Genomic DNA, 26561 nt, shown 5'->3' on the forward strand with positions numbered 1-26561 from the left:
TAACAGACTTCTGGAAGGTGAGATGTGTGTTTGGGCAGGCCCCTCACTATTCTTAGAAGAGAGAATCAGACCCACACCCTGGACCAACACTTCATGGGTCTACAATAAAGCACCTGCTATGAAATGGTGGGCACTGCCACTCTTCCCCTGATTTAAAGGGTGGCTCTGCTCCGTGCTTGTAAGAGATAAACGCCAGTCCTGAATTCCTAGAGATGTTCAGGCCTGTAGATCCTCAGAGGATGGGAGCACTGCTGGAGCTTCGAGTGAGATGTCTGAGCAGTGAGACTCATCCATCCAGCACAGGGATTGCTTTGGATGACATTCAGAGGCACCGTGGCACCTAACATTCAGGCATTTACTTCTGGGGGGGGGTCACCTGGGCACGCATTTGCAAGACACCATGTACCAAGTCCCTGTTCTGCACTGACCCTCTCTAGCTCCTGCTGATAAGCAAAACAACTGCTGGCCACCTAACTGAGCCTTCTGCAAACTAGACACAAATCTTTTTTATCCTATTTAATATCTCAGCTGGGCACAAGTGGGTGAACAACTTCTGCTTTGTGACAGCAAAGAAATGAGAAATGTCTCCTCGTTCCCAACCCAGAGGGCAGAAATATCATAGATTTGCATACAAGACAATTGTTTAATATGTTCACAAATCAGTTTTATTAATTTAAAACAAAATTAATGAAGAAAAATTCTGTACACAATTGTGGACACAACACACTTTTTGTACAATAAGGCCCAGATAAACTGTTTATTTTTTTTCAGTCTGTGACTGACTAAAAATTGGAAAAAAAAAAAAAAGACAACCAACCCCCCATCACTTTCTACTTTGCTTGAGGAAGAAAAAAGCTAATTATAGTCTCAATTCTGAAGACTACCCACGACATGCTTTATGTATGTATGTGAGTACTGTGTGAATTCCAGTACTCATACTGGGTAAAGTAAAGCACATGTGCAAGTCTTGGTAGGACGAAAACCTCTCTGTCGATAATAAAGCAATCCACAAACATTGAATTCTAGCAGCAATATGATTCCTCCAATAGAGAAGGGTGTTGTTTTGTAGCTACATTGGCGCTTTGTAGCTCTACAGGTAGCTTTTTCAAGGCTGGTGTTTTTAGCAAAAGAAAACAAGAAGAAAAGCTGGAGAATGAACCAAAAAAAGCTGAGGCTTCTTTTTAATGAAGAGATTTAAATTGGGTAAAGGGAATTGGTACAATTCAAGTGGAAAAGTCAGACTAACTGTTGATCTGACCAAGTAGCTCATGGCCTTCAAGATTAGAAAAGTCACAAGTCACAGACAGACACAGTCTACATTTGTCCTGTAAATGGGTATAGACAAAAGCGAATTTTAACTCCTTGGCGATAACTATTTCAGTATTTCCATTGCCGGCAATGGATGTTACATCTTAGGAAAATCTGACTCCTGGTGGAAGAGGATTAAAAAACTTAAACGTATATGAGTATTCTCGTTCAATTTCTCCAAAATATTCTCATTTCTAATTTCTAAAAATAATCACGATGATAGTTTTCTTCATTTTTGGGTGAGACAAAAACTATTTGGTACCAACATTGCAGTTTAAGTCATGTCTTAAAATATATGTCTTCTCTCTCTATTTCTTTATGGAATGAATTTGCTAATTCATTTTTCAATACTCTAAAAAAGGGTTAATATGTTAATTTTAAAGGAGGAAACAGAAGAGAGCAAAGGACTCCTCTTCAATTGTGTTTTATCTATATTTCCTTTGTGGGGGGGGAAGAAATCAATCTTTTCATAATCAGAGTAGGTGAAAGAAGAAAAGGTAAAGAAACAGCTGAGAAGAACAAAACCCAATTCCTATTGACACTTGACATCCATGCTTTTGGTCTTGACAAGTTTATCTAAAAAAAATCCATTATCTACATATTTATACCCAACGCTTTGATAAGGCACTGCACAACAGTTTGTGCGCACGTGGCCTCATTCTTCACCAACAAGGCATTACTATCTTTCAATAGCATTTACCTTAACAATATGTAAAAGAATCATTCATTATTACAAATTTACACAAAAAATTCTTCCTGTACATGATTGTCTCAGTGATGTACCTATAAGTTTAAATTAGACTTATTTTAAACTACTCTGTAATGTGCTAAAATCAAAAGTAGTTGCTGTACCATACGGCAAAGGCTTACAATAGCCTTTAATCCTATTATACATAACCTCAGTTACATGATGTCAAAATATAGTCTGTTCATAAATAAGTAAAGATGTACAGAGTACCCTGGGTATGAGAAACCAAAAAGTAAACCTTCTTTACAAGAAAATTACTCCACTGGTATTTTGAAAAATCTCAGTCTTCATTGTGCAATCAAGTTTGCTGTGTTGAAGAAACGGTGTGTGTCACATTGAAGAGTCTAAAAACTACAAAGCATTTGCAGGTCCTTTTATTTTTCTTCACAGGCATGAACCTTTTACTTCCTTTCTTTTTTTTCTTTTTTTTTCCTTCTCTACTTCTTTTTTTTGTAGCAAATACGGTAAAGATGAGCTGTTCAAATGTTCGCATGGCTTATTTTCATTGGACTTGCAGTACCAGAGTCAACAGCTGTTCTGAAGAAAAAGACATGCTCCTCTGTTTACTGAAAGGGCAAGGGTTAAGACCAATTGCAGCTGTACGTCAACATGTTGAAATCACAACGTTCCGTAGTCCAATGCTGACACAAGACACAGGCATTCCGTCCACGGGCAGAAGGAGGCTCTGGGGTTTCAAAGTGCTGCTGAGCTGCTACAAGTACTCCAGTTCCAAGGCATGGTGAAGGGCCATAAGGTCAGAGTGGCTTGAGATCCTCCAAAATGGCATCGCATGCTGTGAACAGCACAGACAACATGTAAAAATAACCCCAAGCGTTCTGGTATTTAGACCCACCCACTGTCTTTCGCAAAGATAAGGGAACACCGCAAGGAGAGAAAAAGAGCTCTTGAAACCTCAAACCCTTCACATTTATCTCTGGTTTCTTTGACTCAGCCCCTCAACATATAGTCTCAATAACAGCAAATCTATTTACCAATGGGAACAACAGCAAACATGTCAGGAGATCATAAGGAAGAGAGGGGTTTCTCATCTCTTTATGAGAAAAACAGATTTCAGCATGTGGCAGAAGAAAATATTATTTCTAGAACAAATTATAGGAAAAATGACCTATACATGAAGCATGTAGGTTGAGGAAAGGAACATAATTTGATTAAAAAAAAAAGCGGGGGGGTGAAATATTATTTACTATCAAAACCTGTTTGTTCCTTGTGGAACTATCCCTGGCAGGTGAATTAAGAACATAGCCATGGTGATTCAGACTAGCTCATGTGTTGCTTACATCTCTTTGAAAGGAATTTTATCCCTGTGCTTTGTATAATATCACTCATTGTTAGCACTGATCTTAAAGCTTCTTTTCCATATGGGACAAGTTTAAAATAAATACATATTTTTTTCCTATTAGCTGCAATAAAATCTGTCTGGAGCACAAATATGTTTGCAAGCAACCTGAATAAACCAAAACCACAAACACCAGGAAAAAGCACACTATACCTTATCCATGAAGGGTAAAAATCTGGTTAAGAACTATCTTTATACTGTAAACCAGGGATTATAGTGTCAGCAAGAACCTTTGCACAAATAATGACAATAGTAATAAAGATAACCATCAGCTTTCTTCAGAAAAATAGTCTATAAATGCCATGGGAAAAAAAGTTTATTAAACTCGGCAATATCTGAATGTGATCATGTTCACCTTTTCATTGGGTCAGCCTGTGTCCTGGCATCTTTAGGAGGCAAACCACAAGCAATTTATTACCAAAATAGCTTCTGAGTTCCCCAAGCACTTTATCTACAACTTCTCAGAAAGGCTTTCTTCATCCTCCTTCAGCAATTCCAGAGCAAATTCCTAATCCTACTGAAATCAGTGGTAAAACTAATATCTTCTGATTGTCACTTCTATGATTATATTCTTTTTTTCATGCAAGTCTTCTCAAATTTTAAGTTAGAGAACAATCTTGAAAACAATGTGAAACTCTCTGTTTCCAGCTTCATGTTTACTGTATGTCCTTTAATTTTACCTTATACCTATCTCAGAAGGCAAACACCTTAGCACAGAGCCTATCATATTTTTGTCTTCAGAAGCTCAGGTAAACATCTGTCTGTCAGTGCATAAATAACTATTATTTTTAGAAGAATGCTGCCTCAATCCAGATAATGATGTAATGATGAACTGGGTTGAATTTATAGAATAAAACAAAGATTAAAAAAAAACCCCAAAACGTAACCGTGTAAATAGGGGCAAGTCTCTCTGAAGTCAAATGGCAACTGTTAACGAGCGATCAACTGGTGCTCTTGTGTGAGTCAGGGAAGATAATGCTGAATTAATCAATATTAATAAGCAAGACTAAAGAGTCACGTATGATCAGCAATGGAGCACTTTAAGGAATCGGGAAAATGAGCACCCAGTGCAGGACAAATGTTAGCAAGTGCAGTTGCACAGTAAGAGGGAGTGCAGAGTGAAGGAGGAGCTGGTGAGCACCCAGTGCCCATGTTTCAGGGTTTTCACTTCAGAAGAGCTCTAGTCTGCCATCATGGAAAAAGTGCCCATTAGCTGTTGGAGAACACTTGGTGAGCACCTGGACAATACATTCTTGTTTAGTTCTATCCAAAAGAAATCTTCCCCCTCCCCACCCTCCCTGCCTCTCTAAAATCAGTCAAGGATGTTAATCAAAGCATGGTAAGGAGTAATGATGGGAAGATCTGTTTCAGTATGACACTCCTGATCTGAAATAAAATGTAATATGGATGCATAGACAAATGCCCACATTCAGACTATGCCTAGCTTTTAAAGCAAAGAAATTTCTTCAGGAAGAAAATGCAATTACTCACAAGGAAGCACCATTGGAAGAGTTTCTGTTCTGCTTTGCTTAACTCTAGATTGTTACAAAGCCTTGAGAAACAGCTGACTAAATCTCATTTTGGACACAAATGAGTGAGTGATAGCATCAAAAGTAAAATTCAGAGATGTGAGATGTTGTTGGAGCAAATATTTATGATGCTTCCAAAACACTTTTATACATTAAGCCTTTCCTTAAGAAGGAAATATTGAAAACTGACTACAACACCTATTATTTCTACATCTTCAACCTAAACTTCCATTGTACTGTCTCTATGCTCCACCACCAACAGAAACGATATGCCATTAGCTCATTGACTTACAACTCCACATCCCAGTGTCTTCCCTCTGTTACTTTATACAGATAGTCTATCCTCTCCACTCCATCAGGTCAGACACTGCTGCTTTCTGACTCGAATCTTTCCCAAAGACTCATTTGAGGAAATGAACCAGCAAGAGTGAAACAAAATAAAAATCCCTAATCATGTCATTCTCCAGGCTTTCCAAAAGCTTCTGTACACCTATCTCTTATTTAGGCTGTGAGATCTTCCTGGCAGAATTTATAACATTTAATAGTGGTATTACATCAAGGACAAAGGGGAACAGGTTTGTGCTTGCTGCAGGTCTGCGCAGTGTGTGCCAGCTGACTGCACTTGCCCAGCAGTGCTCACCCATGCTGCCTCCCTTTCTTGTGCAGCTGCTGTTTCCCCCTTCTCTCACAAGCCCCCTGCCAGGCAGGACCTACCTGCTCTGTCTTTCCACCAGCCATAGCTCTCAGCTTCTCTTAGTCAGCTTGGCACCAGCTCTGCCTCAGCCACCGAGTCCGGGAGATGTAAATAGCACACCTAACATGTGGCACGGCAAAGAGTTGGGTGGACGCCTGCCTTTGAGTAGTGTCTCTGCAGAAGCCAAGAGTCAATGACATGGACGCCCTTCAAGGTCATGCAGCAAACTAATGAATAGGGAGAATTGTAGTAATAAATTCTTGGCTTCCAGCTCCCACTTCATGCAGCTCCAGCATTATATTGCTTCCCTAGTAACAACCTCAGCATCACAGAGTGTACACACACCAGGCAGCTAGGGCAGTTAAAGACCCTGATGGATTTAACAGAAGGTTTAGCTTCTGCTGAATCAAATCACAGCAATTATTGCTAGATGTCCATATGCAATATCGAGTTTTGGATTACCTTCGGCTGTTTATGGCCAGATTTTAAACCAAAACTTTAAGTGGTCATTATTTTGGCTATATCTTTCTATTTCAAATTCACTTGAATCTACTCTGTTTCATTTATGTCTGTCTGTGAAAGGAATATAACCTCCATTTACTCCATATAATTACAGGAGTGAGGTGTGGATTGATTCTAGGGAGTCTCATGGAAACAAAGAGGTTGCATAGACCTCAGGATTATAATTATTTTCAGTTCTCCTGCGTATAGGTCAAAAGACCAGCAGCACACTCCCAAGAAATAAAGCACGCCAGGAACGCGGCGGCTGCAGGGGACTGGAATCTGCCCTGGCGCTCTGTGCACAGTCAAAGGCGGCTGATTCAGATCTCTATCAGTCTGACCCTACGGCACAGCCTCTATAGCTAAGAGGATGGGAAACAAACCTGATACATATATATATATATATCTATATGTATATGTTTGTGTAGGTATATAGAGTCTCACACACGTATGTGTCCCTATATATGCATGTGTGTTCACAGGCTATGTACTGCAATTTTCACCTTATCTAAGATAACAAATTATTGCACAAAACTAAAACATTGAAGGTAACAAAATTATCATACAAAAACTTATACATCATTCCTGTATTACCATGCCCCAATCAACCACAACTATCCAGCCCTGTCAAAAGTGGCAACACACCCTTGAGACAGAAGTACATTTTTTCTTACCGAATGACCGGGCAAGAGTTTCTTTGTATATACATTTACTAAATATTGCCTTTAGAAAGCCATCCCTGCCAACACTTACCATGCATGTCATGTACAACACGTGTCCTCTATTTTAAGCACACTGAGAAATGCTAATATCTCATTTACTGCTATGGGAGAATGGACGACAAATGCTAACCGCTAATAAATAGGCAGTGTAACTGGATGCATTAGTATCTAAGAAAACAATAAGAAAGCTTTTCTTATTGCATATGGGAGGAATATGTATCTAGACTGGCAGTAAAACAATGATTTTGTGTACTATTTCAATAGCTTCCAAATAAATAGGAAGCTTTTGTCTTTTAAAAAACATGAATTGTTTTGTTAATAACATGATGTTTGGGAATAAATACAATTATGAGCTTTTTAATTATTTAATTTTGATGACACTTTGAAATGAAATATGGTGGTAAAAGTTTGACCTTGGTTTTGGTGTAAAAAACATGAAAAGTGAAATTATTAATTTAGTAAAACTAATAATTATAATATTATTAAATAACATAAAAATATTAAGGAATTTTATTTCTGAAATAGAAACAATATTATTTTTCGGCATGTATTTACTAAAGGAAAAAAACTTCAACAATTTTATTCAACCAAGTAAAGTATATCTATTAGCACACGTGCAAAACAAAGCCAGTTTTTGACAGCAACGCTGAAAAGTTCAGACTATCCTCCTTTCCTTAAACAAATACATATTTATACAAAAATCTTACTCCTGAGATTTGTGATGGATTTGAATAGAAAACTCATCAGTTTCTGTCGTCTTTCACAGTATTTTTGTTGTGTTCCTGCCAGATTTGCTAAGCGGTCGTCTTTACTTCCTACCCCAAACCTGACCAGCACAGTGTGACTGTGAGCTTGAAAGCAGTGGCATATTGGATACCCATTTATATTCTATTTATTGCTCCACAAAGATTTATGATTTTTCCTCCCAATTTCCCCCCAATGCAGCATGACCATTTTGGAGACAAAGGGAGAAGCCGATTTGCCCGGGCTCTCCCGAATCACCTGATGTAAAATCCAGCTCCTTGGTGCACAGAACCTTCTCCTTTGTCTCCTCTCACAAACTAGAAATCCTTTGGAGAATTCTTCTAAGTAGAAAAACTCAGGAGTTGTGTGTTGGTTTTGTTTGTTTTTTTTTTTTCTACTTTACGACTGTGGCTCCAAAGGGAAAAGATGAACTCAAACAAAACAAAACAAAACAAAACACAAAACAAAGCAAAACAAATAAAATGCCAAGACAGTGGAGTCTCTAGCAGAAAACCCCAGAAAACTATTCTGGGAATAGCTGTGTCACCGCAGTAGCCCCACCGAGCATCTCGGATGCCGCAGCCGCCCCAAGCACCTTTGAGCTCTCGCAGCGGGTCCTCTCTGCCCTCCTCTCCCTCTTTTCCCAGGGAAGCTGATCCGAAGGTAGCAACCTCCGCGTGAACCCTGGCGTTCCAGCCACCCTGGCTGTGAGCTGAACCGACCCAAAGGGTAGGATTATTCCTCAGTCTGCAATGCACACGGCCTGAGAATTTTAATTGTCTTATAAAACGTTGTGCTGGAAGTGACAATTAACGGCGGTGTTGATACCACGGCTAGTCCTGTGCTACGTGAAACATAAGAGTGTGTGGTCTCCTCAGTGTGTTGTATTTATTTTCATCAATCAAAAGCGGCATTTTTCCAGTAAAACATTTTGTCTTAAAAACGTCTCTCAAAAGAGCAATGATCTTTTAAACTGTATTAAAAAGTTTCTACTGTTAAATTTTTAGAATAATGACTATAATAAGAAGATTTTTTTTTAAGTGGTCTTTTTTTCCCCCCTTTTGTTGTATTGACACAGGATTTTCATTGAATGAAGGACATAAATTAAAATCTTGGTTTACAATGAAGCAATTGATCAATTATTGGTAAACTATTTTTAATAATAAAACTTAACTTTCTTACCTCCTAAGCTAGAATTTCAGGTCTTTTCACTACACGAACACAGAATAAAAAAAAAATCTCTCAAATTAAGTAAATTTGAATTTATGTGCTCACTTAAAAATTCTCATTGTAGTTCACAGGTAATCAATGAAGTGCTATTTGAGCATTAAAGAAGGGTGTACTGTTTACAGTCTATGTGGTGCAAAGAAATTTACGTATCCTAAAGGGCTTCACAACAGGCTAAACCCCTTCAGCAAAGTGCTGTCCAAAGGGATAACATAAAAGCTGTCCCTGCTCCAAGAATATCACAAAACCCAATGTGCTGACAGGAAGGAAGGTAGGAAGGAATCAGCTACAGGGTTCAGGGCATAAGCAAGGCAATGGGGTACATCATGGCACAGTTATGCTAATTTGGGTCAATGGGTTTTGAGGTTTTTTCTGGGGTTAAATCTTTGCTGTTTTGTTTGCATGGTCTCTGGAGAAGGTCTCGGCTTTCATTGGTTTCTAATACACCGATATCATTTATTCCCGAGGCAGGGCATACATCTTTAAACAGTATACACTAGTGTGCATTCCTATGCTTACTACTAATAAAGCTAAAAAGAACTGGAGGAGCAGATAACCAAAAAGGCAACATCTGAGTTGGGAGCAGCTCCTGGTACCACAAGGCACTGCGTAGTTGTTGCTCTTGCAGGATGCGAAAGCCAAAACTTAAGAGGCAAATCCTGCTTTCACAGTGTGAAATGGTGACCTCTTTTTTGGTGGAGTAAGAAGCAGGACGAGAATCACAGAAGCATTTTCCTTAATCAAATTAATATTTTCTGCAGAAAGGCAGAGCTGCTGGCCTACTTATTGACTTCTCTGGCATTGCTGCAGCAGATAATTTAATCCAGAGCATCTAACATGCTTTGAATCTGAAAATTCCTTCCACTGGGAAAGAATACGCAGAAGTAATGGCACAAAGGAACTTTCTATACTGCTGCTCCTCTTAGCGACTAGAAAGGCTTTTTCTTATGCTCTTCTGAATCATGTTTCCTGTTGAAAAAAGCATTGAATTAGATAATGTTACCGAAAGGACTACTCCTGCCATTATCATATACAACACTATTTCACCGGACAACAAAAAAGGAACAAAGTTGTTTTTTTCTTTTTTTACTCCCAATCTTAAATGCAGCTTTTAAAATGTAATCATTTACAGTGGGAAAACATGTCTCCGCAAAGATGAAAGGCATTTCTGAAGGAGAAAGGAGCAAACTATTCCTGTTAGTCCGCCAAAGGGATATATGAAACTGAGACTCTGTGAAGCGCTGGGATGAGCTGGGAAGCTACCCACAACACTTCAGGGACACAAAACATGGATTTCATGAAGAAAAACCAGCAAACGGTTGTAAAACAACATGTGGACTAATTAGTTTCACTTCTCCAATTTAGAAAGTTACAGTGGAAACACATACAGAACTATCATTGAGAGCCTTATGCTAAAAGAGAAGCTGTGTAAAAGCAATTTACCTGTAAAAGGAAGCAAGAACAGAAATGCCCCATTTCCTACTGTTTCTCCTATTGTTCAAATAGCCAAAATTATGCCTCATTCCTTCAAGCAAAGACTTTATATCTGCTGTACTTTGGTAGGATAGAAAAGCTAGGAATACTGCCTATTATTCATCATGGAGAAGAATTACTTTTTATGGAGCCTGTTCCACACTGGGGGAAAAAAAAGTGAATTTTTCCCTTCTTCCCAGCAGAAAGCAAAAAATAATAAAGACACATTCAAACAGTATCCTATGGTCAGTTAACTGAGGTTATGAATGCAGGACAAGCCACAAACATTTACCTGAACACAGAATCCAAATTATGGACACAAAAGAAAACTGAAAATTTTGCATACCTACTCCAGTCCTACATACCTTTTCAAGGTGTGACATATACGTATTTCATATAGTCAAACAGCACACTGCCTTTGATCAGCAAGAATTGCCATTTTTTGCTTATATTCATAACATCCTATGTAGTATTTTGAGATGCCAATGAAGACAGAACTATTAGTCCTTGGCACAAAGCAAGGGTCCACTTTCAGGCTCCTTTTTGACATACATCAAACATCCATAGCTAGCTTAATGTGTCTTTTGGAGAACAACAAGGCACATTATTATCTAGAGTTGTACACAACTTTCTACTAGATATGGTCAAAACATATTTCATAAAGCAAAGACACAAAACCCAAATGTCAATGCATTCTGTCCCATATTGAAGACAATTTTGCTTTCAGACTCTTGAAATCAATCCGCACTGAAAAAAGGCCATTACCTTTTTTGCACCTTGCTCTTCTTCGACACCATCCCCTATAACAACATACACTACTTTTCTTCCAAATCTTTGAATTATTCGCTCGAAACAACTTTCCTTTCCTGAAATAAAAAGATCAGACTATTCAGGATAGGTGGTGATGGGATGACATCAAATACATGACTTTTTAGCACAGATCTATAATAAATTATTAGAGCTAGTGGGAAAGAAGAGCCCTTCCCACAGGACGGCGTGTCAAGGCCAAGTGCAGTTTGACTCTTGCCACGGCAGCTGCCAGCCAGCCTTAAAATCTGCTCCATGAGGTCCTTTAGTAGACACGCCATGGCAGAGGTAGCAAACTAGAGGTCCGCAATATCAACTCCCTTGTCTGCTTCTCTAATCTGAGATGGGGTTCAAGGGGTAATTTCCCCATCAGGACAATTCTCTGCTGGCTGTTGATGGCCAGTATCCTGAACTGAGCAAATTGATTGAATATGAGTCAAAATTCCAGGTTTTTTTTTCCGCAACCTGTGACAAGAGTAAGCACAGCTCCTGAAACAGTAGTATCCTGACTTAGGAGGTAACCTAAAAGATTTAGATTTAAATGTCTGTAATCCAATACATGGGCAAGTCCTTGATCCTGCACTGGGATGCATTAACATGGCTCATTACTTCCCTGTGCAGACCTGGGGAAACGATCCCAGTGCTCCAGTCCTACACCTACATACTGATACTGGGAAGCCAGAAAGAAAGTAAATGCTTGCAGTTGAGTTTTCTCAAATGTTCCCCCTCTGAAAGTTCACTTCAGTCTGGTCATGGTACATGCTTATCTGTGTGTCTACAGCAAGCGATGGGGAAAATTGTGTGTTTCAAAGTAGTTTTTTTCAGTTACAGATCAATATCAGCATAAGAAAAAAAAAGCTTGGAAATTACAAAAAGGTTTCTAGCCAGAAGAGAAGCCAAACTATTCAATGACACCCTTTAACAGTAGTGCCAGGCATAAGACACCTCCAACACTAAGTCGGTTGAAATGATGCTTGAAAATTATGAATCATGTCACGTTACAAAAATCTCATGATTTCCTGTGACAGTCAGTGACTGAACACAGTTTTCCAAAAATACCCTTCTGTCCTGTGTATGTGAAGTCACAAGGGAATATTTATTAAAACATGTTTTAATTAAAATATGTATTTAAAGTATTATAATTCAAAGTTTTAATTTAATTTAAAGTTTTGACAGACAGTACCATTACATTTCCATCCAGAAAACAGTTTTAAATCTTTTATGGTAATGCTTTCAAATTTCTACATAAAAATCTCGACAAAGTTTGTTTGTTTTGTTTGTTTTAAACAAAACCAAACAAAAATAACCCACCATTTTTTCTCAGCCATTTGAGCTTCCTGTATTATAGATACTTAAGAACACATGTTTTCATCTAGCCCACAATTTTGAAGGAATCTGCGACACAACAGATATCTCATGATCACATTAAAAACTACAAGCACGGTTGCAATATGGTCCTATGTACTTCTAGATACTCAGAATAATATCTTTTATACTGAATCAGAAAACAGAAATAAACATTTGCCTGGCTGAAGCTTATTACAGTCAGTATGAATGAACTTAAATAATTACATTCTGCAGCAAAATTGTCTTGCTTCTGGTAAACTGTTTACCAAAATTTGCTACAGAGCCCATAAAAACAAATGGAGCCAGGGCTTATGTTTACAGCATTCTGTACTTACAGCCTACTAAAAAGCCTTCTCAGCTGCTACACAGCCTCACAGTTTTGAGAAATGATGACAAAAAAGCAATTATGTTTCCTCCTAACAGAGACTGCATGAGCTATATGAAGCTTTCTGTGCTGGATCATGACAAACATTTGAAAAACACTTTTAGGATGCTTCAGCATGAAAAGTGTTTCATGAGATCAGGTGTTACCAATCTCTGTATTTGCTATGGCAAATGTAGGTAAGAAATAAATATAGACTACACTAGCTTTTTATTTAGAATTACAGTTTCAAAAGTATCACAACAGTATAAAAATAGCTCACCTATTTTAGTCGCACTGTAAATATTCTCTATGGGAAATACAACCCCTAGTCCATACAACAAGACTTTCGCCAGAGCTGGAATTAGCTGCGTAGTTGTTACAAGAATGTTCACACAATTTGTCCTATGGGAGAGAAAATGCAAACATCCTTTTTTTTTTTTTTAACAAAACAAAACAAGCAAAATCTTATCCCTCCCATCAGAACCCCTCACCATTATTATTGCCACTTACAAAGAAAGGGGTTTTCTCTACCTTATAGGAAAGCAAGGTACAGAGTGGCATGGTCAGACCAGAACAAGGAATGAGAAGAAGGTCCTCCAGGTTCAGCATTTTGTCCACCAGACCAGGCAGCCTCTTCTATTAATAGATCATCATCAGAAATCCTAAAGTTTCCTAACTACCCTGTACTCACCTTGAATGAATAAGGGTGAGTGCTTTCAGTGCAAGTGTTAGCCAAGAATCTGTCAAAGCTTCAATTTCTGCTCTGAGTTGTAACCAAGCCTCTCTTTTTGCTGGACCAAGAAGACCTGTGGAGTAGATAAGAGAACGTCTGCACCAAAATTAAGTAACCTTCTGCCATTTTCCTTTGCTTTCCATCAGCTCAGAAACAATTTTCCACATACCTCAAACTGAACAGCTCACTAAACACTACCACGTTAAAAAAGGGATGGAAACCAAATGTTCTTCTCTTTTACTACTTCTGTATTTGTTAGATACTCCAGAGTCACTTGCCTCCAACATTATTTTTGTAGGTGTTATATATTTCTTTTACTCGTCTGTAGCGGAAAGCCAACTTTCGCATCCAGTCCACTCCTCCTCGCACCCCCGTCGCAAGGCACAAATTCGCACTGGTGGCAGCCGCGGGAAAGCCGTCTGTTCCGAAGTTATACGTGCTAGTCGGAGATAAGAAAACCCCCAGATTAATAAAAGACAACAGTCTACATTCAATCACCAGCTACTCACTTTGCTGAGTTGCAAAGGCTAAGACAGCTATTATAAAGAGAGAGCGGGCTACTGTGAGCATTACAGCAGCTCATCGCTTTCCCAGGGAGGAACTTGCAAAGCGAGGTTTTATCTTGCTCAGTTCTCTTGTACCTTAAATCTTGGCCGTTGTCGTCTGAAGACACGTCATCAATGTGAACCTGGTCGCATTCCTAAGGTGACAGAAAGACTTTATAATTTTCTTGATCTTGCAATTCTTGAAAATAAAGCTATAAAAATGATGAACAACCTACTCATCAGGAATATTTTTAATTGTGGAAATCAGTAGATGGCAGTCTTGTTAAAACAACTATTTTACCTATTCCTTGTGCTCATTTCTTAGAATAAATGCACATCATCATTAGCTACTACTGCTAAATGGCTTTCCAAAACCAAGTTTTTGTGTTTAGAAAGGAAAGTGGTTAAAAACAATTAGCATATGTGTTCCATAAACATTCTTGTAGCTTTTTAGGTACCTTAAGACATCATGCTGCTCAAAGCTGATTCGGTCAGTGCATAAGTGTAACTGAAACCAGACATTTTGGTGAATGTAACATATTAGAAAAATTAAACCTGATGCTAACCGCCAATGAAATTATGACCTCTGATTGCTGTTGAGCCACACACCAACACAGCCTGAGGCCAGCATTTCAGAGGAGTGCAGACGAAAAATCTGTTCCTAGTTTGCCATTCATTTGAGAGTTGTGAGTTTCCTTCTCTCTCTTTGGTCTTAGTGCATGAAAGCAGCATGCAAAGACGAAGAAAATCTGAACAGAAACAGGCAAATCAAGCCATCTTCCTTCAGTGACTCGTATGCAAACTAACACGGCACATTCATAATTAACTTTGTCCGTCACTAAACTAAATATTGTAATGGGTACTGTTTATCCACCAAAAAAACCATTAAAACATTAATAATAACAATTTAACTTTTGGCAGGAAAACAAATAAACCTTTGGCACTCTAGATCAGTCTCAATTCAATGCTTGAAACAATAATGGATTTCAATTATTTTAATAATTTCCTCTTCTCTCTCTTAATGTGAAGTTCTATAACAAACATGATCTATTTTAAACATTAAAAAATTGCAGTCCTTTATTTTTGTGTTATTACTTTCCCCTGAACAAATTTTTCTCTCTCTATGGATTTGTGAGGAAGGGAGGGAAGATAGAAGTGCAAAGAAACTCAAACCAGCTGTTCCCTAACAGAATTAAAATCATGACCCTCAACCCTTTTTCTAAAACATCTATTTTCCAGCCAACCCTCTCCCAGCAAGCAGCAAGCTCCAAGGAGGAAAAGACTTTGACCCTGTAACCTACTCCTCCTCTCCTGAGGTCAACAACCTCAGATAAGAAAAAAGTTGAAGAAGTCTATTTGGCCTCACATGATGGCTGTGGATTCTAGATTTTTAAAAACATAGGTCTATGAAAAATAGCTCAGAAAGTTTTCAAACGCTTTGAAGAACAAGGTGTGGTCTTTTGCACTTGTATAACATATACTTATTCTTACTGTAATAGGTGCTCTTTTGTATTTTAAACATAGGTAGCTTGTGCTAAAGAGATGTAAGAGTGGCAACCAGCACAGGAAAGACAATACTACATTTGCTCATATTTAAGCACCATACAGCGAATTTCCTCCTCAGGCAGACAAAATGTATTAGATGTACAGACACAGCTGAAACTACAAGTGTGAACATATGTTGCCAGGCTTTGAAAATCAACTTGGCTGAAAAAAAAAAAACTAAAACAAAACAACCCAAACAAAAAAAACCCAGAAGCTTCTTCAGCAAGTTATCAAATTCACAGAAATCAAGAGGTTCTTTGCTTGTTTATAACTGAAAGGAACTGTCCATCCAAATGCCTACAAAATTAATGATTCAAATATAAACTGAGTGTAAGCTAATGAAGGGACACCCTCCTGAATCTGCGGCTTTCCCATTGTAGTTATTCTTCCACTACTTAGTGACTTCTCAAAGTCTCCACAGATAGAAAACCTAAGCTTGGGTTGTCAACACAGCAGTGACAATTATCAAGTTAACAGTCTCCCAGGTTGGAAACTATGAATGACAATTGCAACAAGTTGCCAGAGAAGAGGAATCAAAGTAGAAATTTGGGAAAAAGAAACAATTTTTTTAATAACCACAAAACTGAAGGAAGGAGCAGAAGATCAGCTTCTCACAGGAGCAGTTGAAAGAAGGAATAACTCAACAGAGTTACAAATTCAGTGCTCTCAGGCAAAAGATAGAGGCAGGAAAGATGACACCAGTCATCTCCAATCCTGCAGTTAGAGAGGACCTGAAGACTTGGAATTTTAATTTACATTGCAAGGTCTTGGGACCATCACAAGCCTTGAGACATCACAGACATTCTCCCCTTCTGACTAACTATCTGCTTGATAGGTAGAAAGCGAGAACTGAAATGACACATTAGAAATAGAAATCATGGTATTGAAAGAAAGAGTGATTTCAGAGACAAAAACCCCCAAAGAGAAATTAGAGATTAAAACTCATTGGGGTAAAGGTATAGAAGCAGTGTCAAGAAAGCAAGCAAATGGAAGAAAAGGTGATGAACATCACACATTTCTGATAAAATACTGAATATAATGGAGAGAGATAGTGTCCCCTTTTGTCAGAAATAAAAGAAGAAAAAAGTCAAGTCAGGAAGGGAATGAAGCAAAGTTAAAGCACAAGAGATACATGTTATAATTTGGAAAGGATTAAAGACCAATGTGATTGACACTACATTACAACTAAAGGAAGGTCACAAACAGTGCATGACTGTTTTGTTCCTCTTGAGTGGCAGGACACGGCTTTGAGGCTAAATGTGAGCTTTGAGTGCCAGGTATTTTTTCACACTGTCTAGCTGACTCAGACTTTGGGCTAATGAGTGATGGGTGCATTTTTCAACCCCTGAACACGGGAAGGGAAAATGCTCATTTAGCAATTTCTTTTTTAGCAGTAAAGTTATTTAGGAGTAACTCTTCAGAGAAGCCAACACCTGCCCACCATTAAGTGATCTGGTCCAACCTTCCTTTGGAACACCTTGTATTTGTTTTCACTTGCTTGCTTTGTGTGGAGCATTTTGTTCATGAGCAAAGACTACTTGAGACACTGTTCAGTGCCCTGATTAGTTATAAGCAAGTATCCACACATTTAACATTTTAAAACAGCAGTTCACTCAGTATGCACAATAATCAGGAATACGGTAAAATGAAGTTTGACACTGACCAATAAATAAAGTATACACTTCCAACCAGTACCTTTTTGCAAAGATATATTTTAATAAAAATACAAAGACTCATAAAATCCTCAAGTACTTCCCCAAAAAGCTTCCATGACAGGAGCCAACTTACAGCTAAACAGACATTCAAAAAAACAACCAAAAAACTGGTTTATTTGCAGGCTTACCATTTCAAACTTTTACAGATATATTTGACACTTTTGTAAAATTTTCATAGGAAATACAGTACTAGTATTCTCCACCTAATTTCTCTGGCAAAGTGCTACCTAAAATTAATACTGAAAGTCCCAGTAGAAACACTATAACTCTATGTTATTTATGCAGATGTATTTTATTATGATAGAATCAGATTAGTAGTTAGCTCCAAAGCAGAACATTAAAATTGTTGGATTTGCTTTTAAAATAGGCTGAACTGGTGAGTAAGGAGCAAAATATCCTGTGGCTTTTGTATAAAGATAATGCAGCAAGCTGTGTTTTGCTCCTAAAGGTGTTGACCTTGCAACTTCAGTGTATCCAGTTTGAAATCTTCACAAGGGACTACAAGTGATGACATGTTTGCACTGGAGGTTTGGATTTCAGTCAGACAGGCTGAGATGCAGCTCTGCACTTTGGGATCAAACCCTGGAAAGCCAAATACACTTGGTATAGTTCAAGGGATAATACTTTCAGAATGGAAAAGCATCGTAGACGTTTCAAACCTATTCTCACATAGGTCTGTCTAAATTGCATTGATTTTAATGAAAACATTGCCAAAGTGCTCAATTTTCATTTGAAAATAAGAGTTGGGCTACTGAAACATACAGAAATTTTAAAAGACCTTATTCATGGTGCCACATGTATGTTCTACGCGTGAGTGCCGGACACAGGATAGGACAGTTATTCGCAAAGGGTAATTTAGCCTAGAGAAGCGATGCTGCTCTGATTCAGATCTCTGCTGCAGATCCCTTGCAGCTGTGGCCAGCAATCACAGGGCAAGTTGGTCAGAAACGTGGCTCAGCTGTTTCTTCTTGGTTGGTTTTCTGTACGATCAGCACACTAAGCTTGACAGCCGCTGTGGGAAAAGGCAGAAGAGTGGGGCTGGGCCGTTGGAGCCCAAGGCAGGACCCCCAGAACTACATCAAATAAGTGCCATCTGGAAGCCAGGGAAATTTGTTCAAAAGGCTTCGTGGAGAATTACATTTTAAGAAAGAATTTGAGGCAGAGAGAAAATGCACCTTCTGCAAAGTGGGAGAACAAGTCTTTTCAGTTCAGGAAGGGTAGCACAAAAGACAGCAAGCTGTGAAATGCAGGAGGATTTAAACGCCTGTAGGAGGGAGATCTCAGCAAAAGCTACTGTCAAGGAAGAGAAAGGAGACATTTCCTGTATACCTTTAAAGTGCAAGTTTGGATGAAGGAAGAGGCCAGACAGGTGATATAAAACATTAGTAACATGCTTAAAGCATGCTCAAAGATACAGTGTTAAAGGTGATATTGGAGGTTGTCTGTGGACTTATCAGTTAGCCTAAGGGAAAATGAGTGTCAGCACCTGTAACTTAGCAAATCTATCTATAGCAGTTTAAAAGAAATTACTTTCCATGCTGTCCTTTGCTCTTCTCTTGCACAGCTAACTTACATGGATCTGCATGTTTGCATCCCTCAGACCTTTCAGTGCCATAACTAGTAGCTTAGCTTGAACAAATCTCCTGCAGCAGCACAATTAAACCAACAGACACTGCAGGGAGTAACTGAGGCTTGTTTCTATGCTCTCTTCCATCAGCTCTGCTTTGGGATTGAAGCAGCAGCAGATACATGTTCACAGGAGCTCCTTCAAACTGAAGTGAAAATATGTCTCCAGTGAAATGCAGTAAGCCAAAGAAAAACAATTGGAAATGGTGGACTAGATGAGTCTAGCCTAAGACTTACTTGGGCATGGAAAGCATGTGTCTTCTCCCTCCTCCATTCCCAAAGCATTTGATAACTCCTTCCTGCTAACTTTTCCTCCTCTTTTCTGTTTTTGTATGATGAGCCAAAAACTCCGAGAGATGCTCCGCAGTCATTATTCACAGCTCTTAAAATGCCTGGACCTATGTAGTCTTCTGAAATAATTCCTTCAAACTAACTTAGGACCTTTAGAAAGATTCATATGCAATGCATTAAGTTATGGCAGAAATGTTCTGCAAATGTTTATATTACTTTGCTCCTTCGCTACCACCCATGAAGTTGTGCACTTCTGCCATAATTATGTAAAATATGCCTCACTACTCAATTTGCTGTAGGAAAATTATAATAACAAAAAAAAAGAGATTAAGGCTGTTACAAGAGTTCCTCTTATCTGTGCCAACACTACATGCCAAGTGGAGTGATGTAACGGCTAGCATGCTGATCCTCTACATTTCTGTGTTACAAAACTAACAAAAATAAACCTAATAATTCTGCTGCCTTTGAATAAACATTGAGTGTAAGATAACTCTGGACAAGCTTGCATACTACGAAAAGGAACAATGTGAATAATATTATGAACATAACCTCAGAGGATGCCGAAGTATTACAGTCCCAAATCTGCTGATTATGGCTAAAATACATTTCCAAATTTGGTTAATCTTCTTAATTTACCCTGAGAAAACTAACACCACGCTGTCAACTAATTGTTTCAATACCTTAGTCTGCAAAGTCAAATGAGAACGAGGGGAAAAAAAAAGCCAACAACCACCCTTCAGAACAAGCTATTTTGAGTTTGCCTTTACATCATCATGTCCATTGAGACAACCTGGACTCTGGCCAACTCGCAGGAAATGATTGCTGGGATTCTCTGTTCCTCTCATATCTGTCATTACGCAATTATATCCACTGCTTCATTTTCCCTACTGAACAGTAGAGAAATTTGGTCATGTACATGTGAGAACAGATCTGGCAAAACAAGTTAAAGCTGCAATCCTTCATAAATGTGATGTATCTGAAAAAACCTTAATTAAAAAAAAATCCTCTAGTGTACACTGCTGTGTTTTATATGCAGCTTTATATGACAGCAGTATGTCTTTTCATGTCTTTTCCAGAAATAATATACCCTTTAAGATATATACCCTTTCAGATTATTATCTGCTCCACAAAGACTCATCACTTCTATAAGCCATCACAATGTGCTTCTTTGGGAAACATAGGATTACAGATTGTCAGGGAATGTTTTTCCAAACTGCAATTGCATATTCCAAAGCTAGTTTGTGATGACCATTTTTTATTATTTGTTTGTTTCTACATCTTTTTACTTATAGCTGTGATTATATTCCTGCAAAATAAAAAGTAGATTGCTGCAACTAGTCTCTATTCTGGTTTTATAAAAACAACATGCAAGGACCCCAACATTATTTAATAGTAGTCGTTAAACCTGGCAAATAAATCTCCAGTTTTTACTTGACTAGAAGTATAGCAAAATCTCTAGTATGTGTACAGGTTAGAAAAATGACATTACATAGAATAGCAGCACCCATATCCTGTGTGTGTTCATATATATGGCCTGTGCCAAATGCTCCTCTACTGTTATTTCTGTACTTGTTAAATATACAAAACCCTCTGCACTTCCTTTCAAGTCGAGGCAATAAAGCCTGAAGTGCTGAACTTCCTCACCCATCATCGCACGGTGCCTGTTAACGTACAGCGTAAATCCATGTGAAAAAGCAGAGACTACGGTTCGCAGGTTCTCAATACTGGCACTCAATTGGCAGGACCTGTCATCTCTGTCTAGCCTGCACTTTGTGACCCTAACATTTTCTCTTCTTTCCCACCATAATTATTCGTCACTGAAGAAAAAAGGTGCAGATTACCTGTGGGTCAGGCACAGGATATGAAGAACAAAGAGAGTTCTTGAAATCCACTTCATTCTGTCTGACAATTTGTGGATGAACAGTCAAGGAATTAAATCAGGCTGTGAAGGCTTTCAAAACACTCCTGGTTTAAACTTAAGACTATAAAGAGAAGCTTATAGTGTGAAAAAAAAATCACAACAAAAACCCAAAGCCCATCTTTTACTGTTAAAATAGCACATCAAAACAAACAAACAAACAAAAGCTATTAACTATATAAATAATTAGCTACTACTAAGACCTGAAATTATTTCATGAACCCATTTTCATAGCCAATGACTTAGGAGTCCTCTCCTGCACCAAACACACAATGAATGCTATTCTTTTCTAATAGAAAAAGTTATTAAAATCCTATTTTTCTTGGTCACAGGAACAAGTGCATTTGGATTAAATATGATACTCCTAAAGAAAACAGTGTTTGTTCCAAAATAAATACCGATCTTACTCTGCAACTTCTGTTTACTGAAGTAGCTACACTTAAAGCAAGGTTTACATTTTCATTTCAGCTGCACCTTGTAACTGGAAGAATCAAATTTAAAACAAAACATGACCTAGAGAAGTATCTATATAGTAACTGTAACATGACAGTTACATTCCCACAGCAAAAGAAAACTCTATTTTGCTGGTTCTCTTTACCTCATAAGTGTAATGAAGCAGATATTTCAAGAACTGATAGTGTCTCGGTATATATTATTTGATACACTGAAATCTTTCTATTGAAGAGAAAGACCAAAATGTAAAATCATACCTCTAGCCAAGGGCCAGCAGAGCTCAAGACAGTCACAATAAGTGCAGTCCTCCAAACCCCAGGGCTTTCTCACTTGCTTTACAGTGTAGATTTGTTGTCTGGGTTCCAGCTCAGAGAGACTCCCTATCATTCTGAATATGCTCATTACCTTCCAGTTCAGATAAGTTAAAGCTTAAAATTATTCTGTTTCTGTAATGTATGATCTTACTCAGAGAAGCGTTTTAGAGTGCCTCTCTAACAATCAATTCCTGCTACGACTCTGACAAAATCATTTGTTATTCTATTTCTGTATATTTTTGCAAGAAGAGAGAAGGGAAGCAGAGAGTGTCAAAGAAAGAATTTTACCCATAGATAGAAATGGCTAAATGAGACTCAAATTTATATGTTTAAAGACTCCCTGTCACTCCTGGAAAGGACAGTGTTAAGTTCAAAATGTCAAATTCACTTTATTTTAAAAGTTCAGCACTTCACGTTGTAAATGCCTTCTTTACGACATGATTCATGTTATCTGTGCATGTATACTTTTGTAAAAAGAAAAAAAATCTATGACTAATAAAAGTCAGTTAAAATAAAATATGAATGTGTTTAAACAAGTAACAAAAGCCATGAACCTGGTCAGCATGTCATGAATTATTCCCAAACACACTAACTTGAAAGTATACTTTTAGGAACATATACATTTTATTGAAACTATATACTAAAGGTTGTTCAAATATATTTAAATTTTAAACAATATCAAAATTAAACTTATGAAAAGAAAGATTTTTCCATAAGAGCCTGAAAACAATGTCTCATATCTCAGGAAATGAGAGTGCTCTTGTGGTTCACATAGAAATTTTCACAAGGAAAGGTAACCTCACTCTTTCCATCGCATGTGACCCATTTATTTAAACCTGCAGTGCTCCAGTGCTGCTGACCATCTCTCCTAAATACATATATTTGAATGAAAGCTAAAATGCTTTGAGCTAGCAAGTCTCCCATCCTTGTAATTATCTGCTAATGGGACAAAGACTGGGATTAAAATTCTCTCTGCTAACCTTGCCAGTACAGATAGCTAAACATTTTCCTCCTATGGGCAGCCTGAAGACCTTTGCACAATACTTTGCATTTTTTCCCTCTCTCTCTTTCTCCTCTCGATGCTGTGGGGCAGATGTTGGACCCCTATGCTGCTGGTCCATGGCAGAAATAGGGAGGGGGTTGAGGCACTGCTGCCTTGCCCAGATGAAGCAGAGGATGACTATCTGCTAAGCCAGAGCTCTGGGAATGCCAGCTGGGCAGGCAAGAGCTTTTGTGCCACCTTACAGTCCTGCATTCAGAGAAAGGGAGAAGCAACAGGAAGGTAAATAAAGTTACAAAGTGATGCTACGACTTTGATAGGCTCCCATGTATTTCAGCTGAGCTTTGCGTGTGCAAAGACCACTCCATCTGGTTTTCTTGAGAAAGGACCTCATATAGGGTCTATTTTCAGTAGCACCTAGTAAGAAGGTGCTCACCACTGGACACATGAAAGGAAAGAAGTTATGTGGTTAAGAAATCACGTAAGCCTATAGGAATGATCTTCTCAAGTAAGTTAAGAAGATATTTGTTATTTTTTGTAACTAACACTCATGCACCACAGCAGCACATTCCACAACAGCCAGGCATCGTGCATTTTGGATTGGTGAAAGCTTTTAGCTGGGTTTTGCACACACCAGCAAAGCCACTGTTCTGCCTATGAATAAAGACTTTGTTTTGCATTTCCGTTCACTTCCCTAGAGCTACCTGTGTGGTGTAATTTAGTTCCATGTTCATGAAGTGGAACTTCATGAGCTTTCTGCAAGTCACCCATGGTTGTAGTATCACATAGACAAGAAACTATTTCCAGCCATTCTCTCATATACATATCAGGTAAAATTCCTTACCATGATTTTTATTTCCTTTCCTTTCTTTCCTTCCTTCCTGCAGTGAAACTGAGCTGTTCTTGGATTGCTGCTGTGGAAAACTAAATGCTAATAAATGGGCTTTGTGTCTCAGTCAGAATGTGCTGTGATAACTGCTGCGATGCCTGCTGGAAGGGAGTCCACAATCATTGACAGGTTTATTAGAAAGTGAACTCTCCTGCTCTTCATAGGACTTAAAGTACCTTATAAATCAGGTTTACATCTACAAATAAATGTAGTGCTGTAGAAAAAAAATAAAAATCAGGCTCTACTAAAGCTTTTGGAATAATCACATTCAGTTTTCCCAGAACTCCCTGTTGCTGAGCGTGAACTATCAGATTCATGGGCTCCTCCTAAAGCTTACCTAGCCACAGTCCCAATCAGGAGCTTTCCAGTACAGGAGGAAGTGCACTGTATTTCAGCCAAATGAGAAAAGGTATTTTTTAATAGATATTCCTCTGTAGAGCCTTGGAGGACTCTACTCTGGGTGACCAGGGTTCATTCAGCTGTCATGGTATTTGGGGGTAAGAGGGAGATAATTTGGCCAGCTCTGTCTGTGAAGTTTCCCTCTCCCTGAAACCATCCCTTGTATTAATATTGCACCAAGAACAAGGCTTATTCAACCACCTTTCTTGTAATTGCTTATTTTTTGAGTTTGATGGACCAGAAATCTATTTTCGGTATGTTCTACCATCCTTTCTACCTGTTTTTGTAATAAGTGACTACGGTTGTTTCTTATTCAACATCCAGCTAAACAATTAGGCAGTAAATGGCCAAAGGTCTGCAAAGACTTTGCAGGATCCATTCTCCAATCACAGCCAAACTAGACTAACTCTGCCAAAATCAGATAGGCGTCTCAAGGGAAACAGCAATTTCTCACAGCTGTAGAACCAGACCTAGTAGTTTGAACATGAACTTCTGTCCATTGTTCATTGCTAAATGGTGATCTGGCAAAACCCATCTCCTTTTGAAAAGCTGGACTGTTATATTCTCATTTTTTGTATTACTAGCAATAAATATTCACATGACCAATAAGAGTGATTACATTCAACACTCACCAAGAGCTGATTCTTCTTCCAGCTGCGTCTTTAACTATAATGTTCTTTTGAAAACTATTTTCAAACAAAAATATATTTCTTTCATAGATTGTTTTTTTAATATGGCTAATGAAGGCATTTAGTATATTCAAGGATGCACATGCTATTTTTCTGGTTTGAGAGGATGTGAAAGGTAATGTTCTTAAGAAATGTATTTTCTTTGGCATCACCTTAGTTCATATTTACTTTTGGGTCAGTAAATCCACCTGTTTACCTCAAGACAGGTTAACCTCCACCTATCAACAGCACTGTTTCTCTGTACTGGGTAAATATATCTTTATATATATATATATTTTTTTTTTTCCTCTGACATTGACACAGCTAGGTTGATTTTCTTTCTTCCTTGCTGGTACATCATTGGTGATCTCAGCATAACAACGGAAATTCATACCATAATGTTACATTGAGCTTTTGCAATGCTCTGAGACAAGTTTGCAAATGAAATGTTTTAAATAGAACTGGGGTAATTGTGCATGAGGGAAACAAAGAGCAGGAAGCACTCAGAGCTGCCGTGTTTACCTCTTAAACAGCAGCTACCTATTGCTCAAAAAAGAATCTCAACCAAAATGGTAACAACCTGCCCCATCCTCCAACAACTTTCTTCATGAATGATGAAAGAATTAAAACCCAAGAAGCTGCTATATGGTTTGGAGAGAATCATTAAATTCTGTGTAACTTTACTCAAATGGAAGATATTACCAGTTCTAACGGCAGTGCTGCAGACTTAATCAAGGGTTTAATCTTCTGAATATTCTGAAGGCTTAGCACACACTGAATCTGAACATAGTAGTTGTTAATCCCAGCTAAGTTCATTAATGTATTAATGCATTCTCCATCACACTTTCCTTCTAGCAATATTATTTCAAAAAACATAAAGTTAAAAAAGTAGATGTGATACTAATAAATGATAACAAAAATATAAAATAACCACAACCAATTACTATTTTTTAAAAAAGCTAATCGAAGAAGAAATTTTTTCTCCTTTCTCCCAGATTATTTTAATTCATACATACCAGTTTTTTCTGTTAAGGAAAATGGTATAACTTTACAGTAATTTTATTGATTTCTGAAGAATTATTTCACACCCCTGCAACTGAAAGCCCAGGTGTCTCACTTGCTTTATGGACAAGGGAAATGGGAGCTATTAAATGATATGCACAATCACAAGTATCTTGTTTTGGAACAGCGGTATTTAGAGGAGCAAGACTGATTTACTGTTGTTCTGATTTCTTCTTTTTCAATGAGTTACCCCATCATTTTGTAAACATAATTTGTCACCAACACCAGCCAGAGTTCTCTGTAACTACTTTTTGCCTTTCTTTCAGATCTGTTATCCCTGCTGAGAGAATCTACTAAAGAAGAATTTTTCATACTGACACCAACTGTAGTCTTGCTGTGAATAACCACATTCCCATAAAAACCATTCCATTTATTGCAAAGTTGTTGGCAGACCATAGGAATAATAGTCAACTCAGGAAACCTTTTATCCTGAAATCACATAGCTTAACCCTTTGCATGACCATATGAAGTTTATACATAAAAACTCTATTACCACACTGCTGAGATAGTGCTTCAGTAAAAGCTTTTTTTTTGGCAAGTTTATAAAATTTTTTTTTCATAGTACTTCTCTTTTTTAACTCA

At 38.0% G+C, this 26561-nt stretch overlaps 1 protein-coding gene across 17 annotated transcripts in view; it reads right to left on the minus strand.

The window, feature by feature from the left end:
* Nucleotides 1-721: 721 nt before the first annotated feature.
* The window catches only part of EYA1 (EYA transcriptional coactivator and phosphatase 1), a 178819-nt gene continuing 152979 nt past the window's right edge, over nt 722-26561 (minus strand). For all 17 annotated transcript variants that reach the window (XM_065627176.1, XM_065627190.1, XM_065627189.1 and 14 more), the window contains 6 exons: nt 14196-14254; nt 13833-13993; nt 13513-13627; nt 13102-13223; nt 11069-11169; nt 722-2849 (listed from right to left, as the gene is read on the minus strand). In XM_065627176.1, the coding sequence (XP_065483248.1) occupies nt 2769-2849; nt 11069-11169; nt 13102-13223; nt 13513-13627; nt 13833-13993; nt 14196-14254 (639 nt within the window). In that variant the 3' untranslated portion in view covers nt 722-2768. The remainder of the gene's footprint in view (nt 2850-11068; nt 11170-13101; nt 13224-13512; nt 13628-13832; nt 13994-14195; nt 14255-26561) is intronic.

The sequence above is a fragment of the Caloenas nicobarica genome, chromosome 2 (assembly GCF_036013445.1).
Source record: "Caloenas nicobarica isolate bCalNic1 chromosome 2, bCalNic1.hap1, whole genome shotgun sequence".
NCBI lineage: Eukaryota > Metazoa > Chordata > Aves > Columbiformes > Columbidae > Caloenas > Caloenas nicobarica.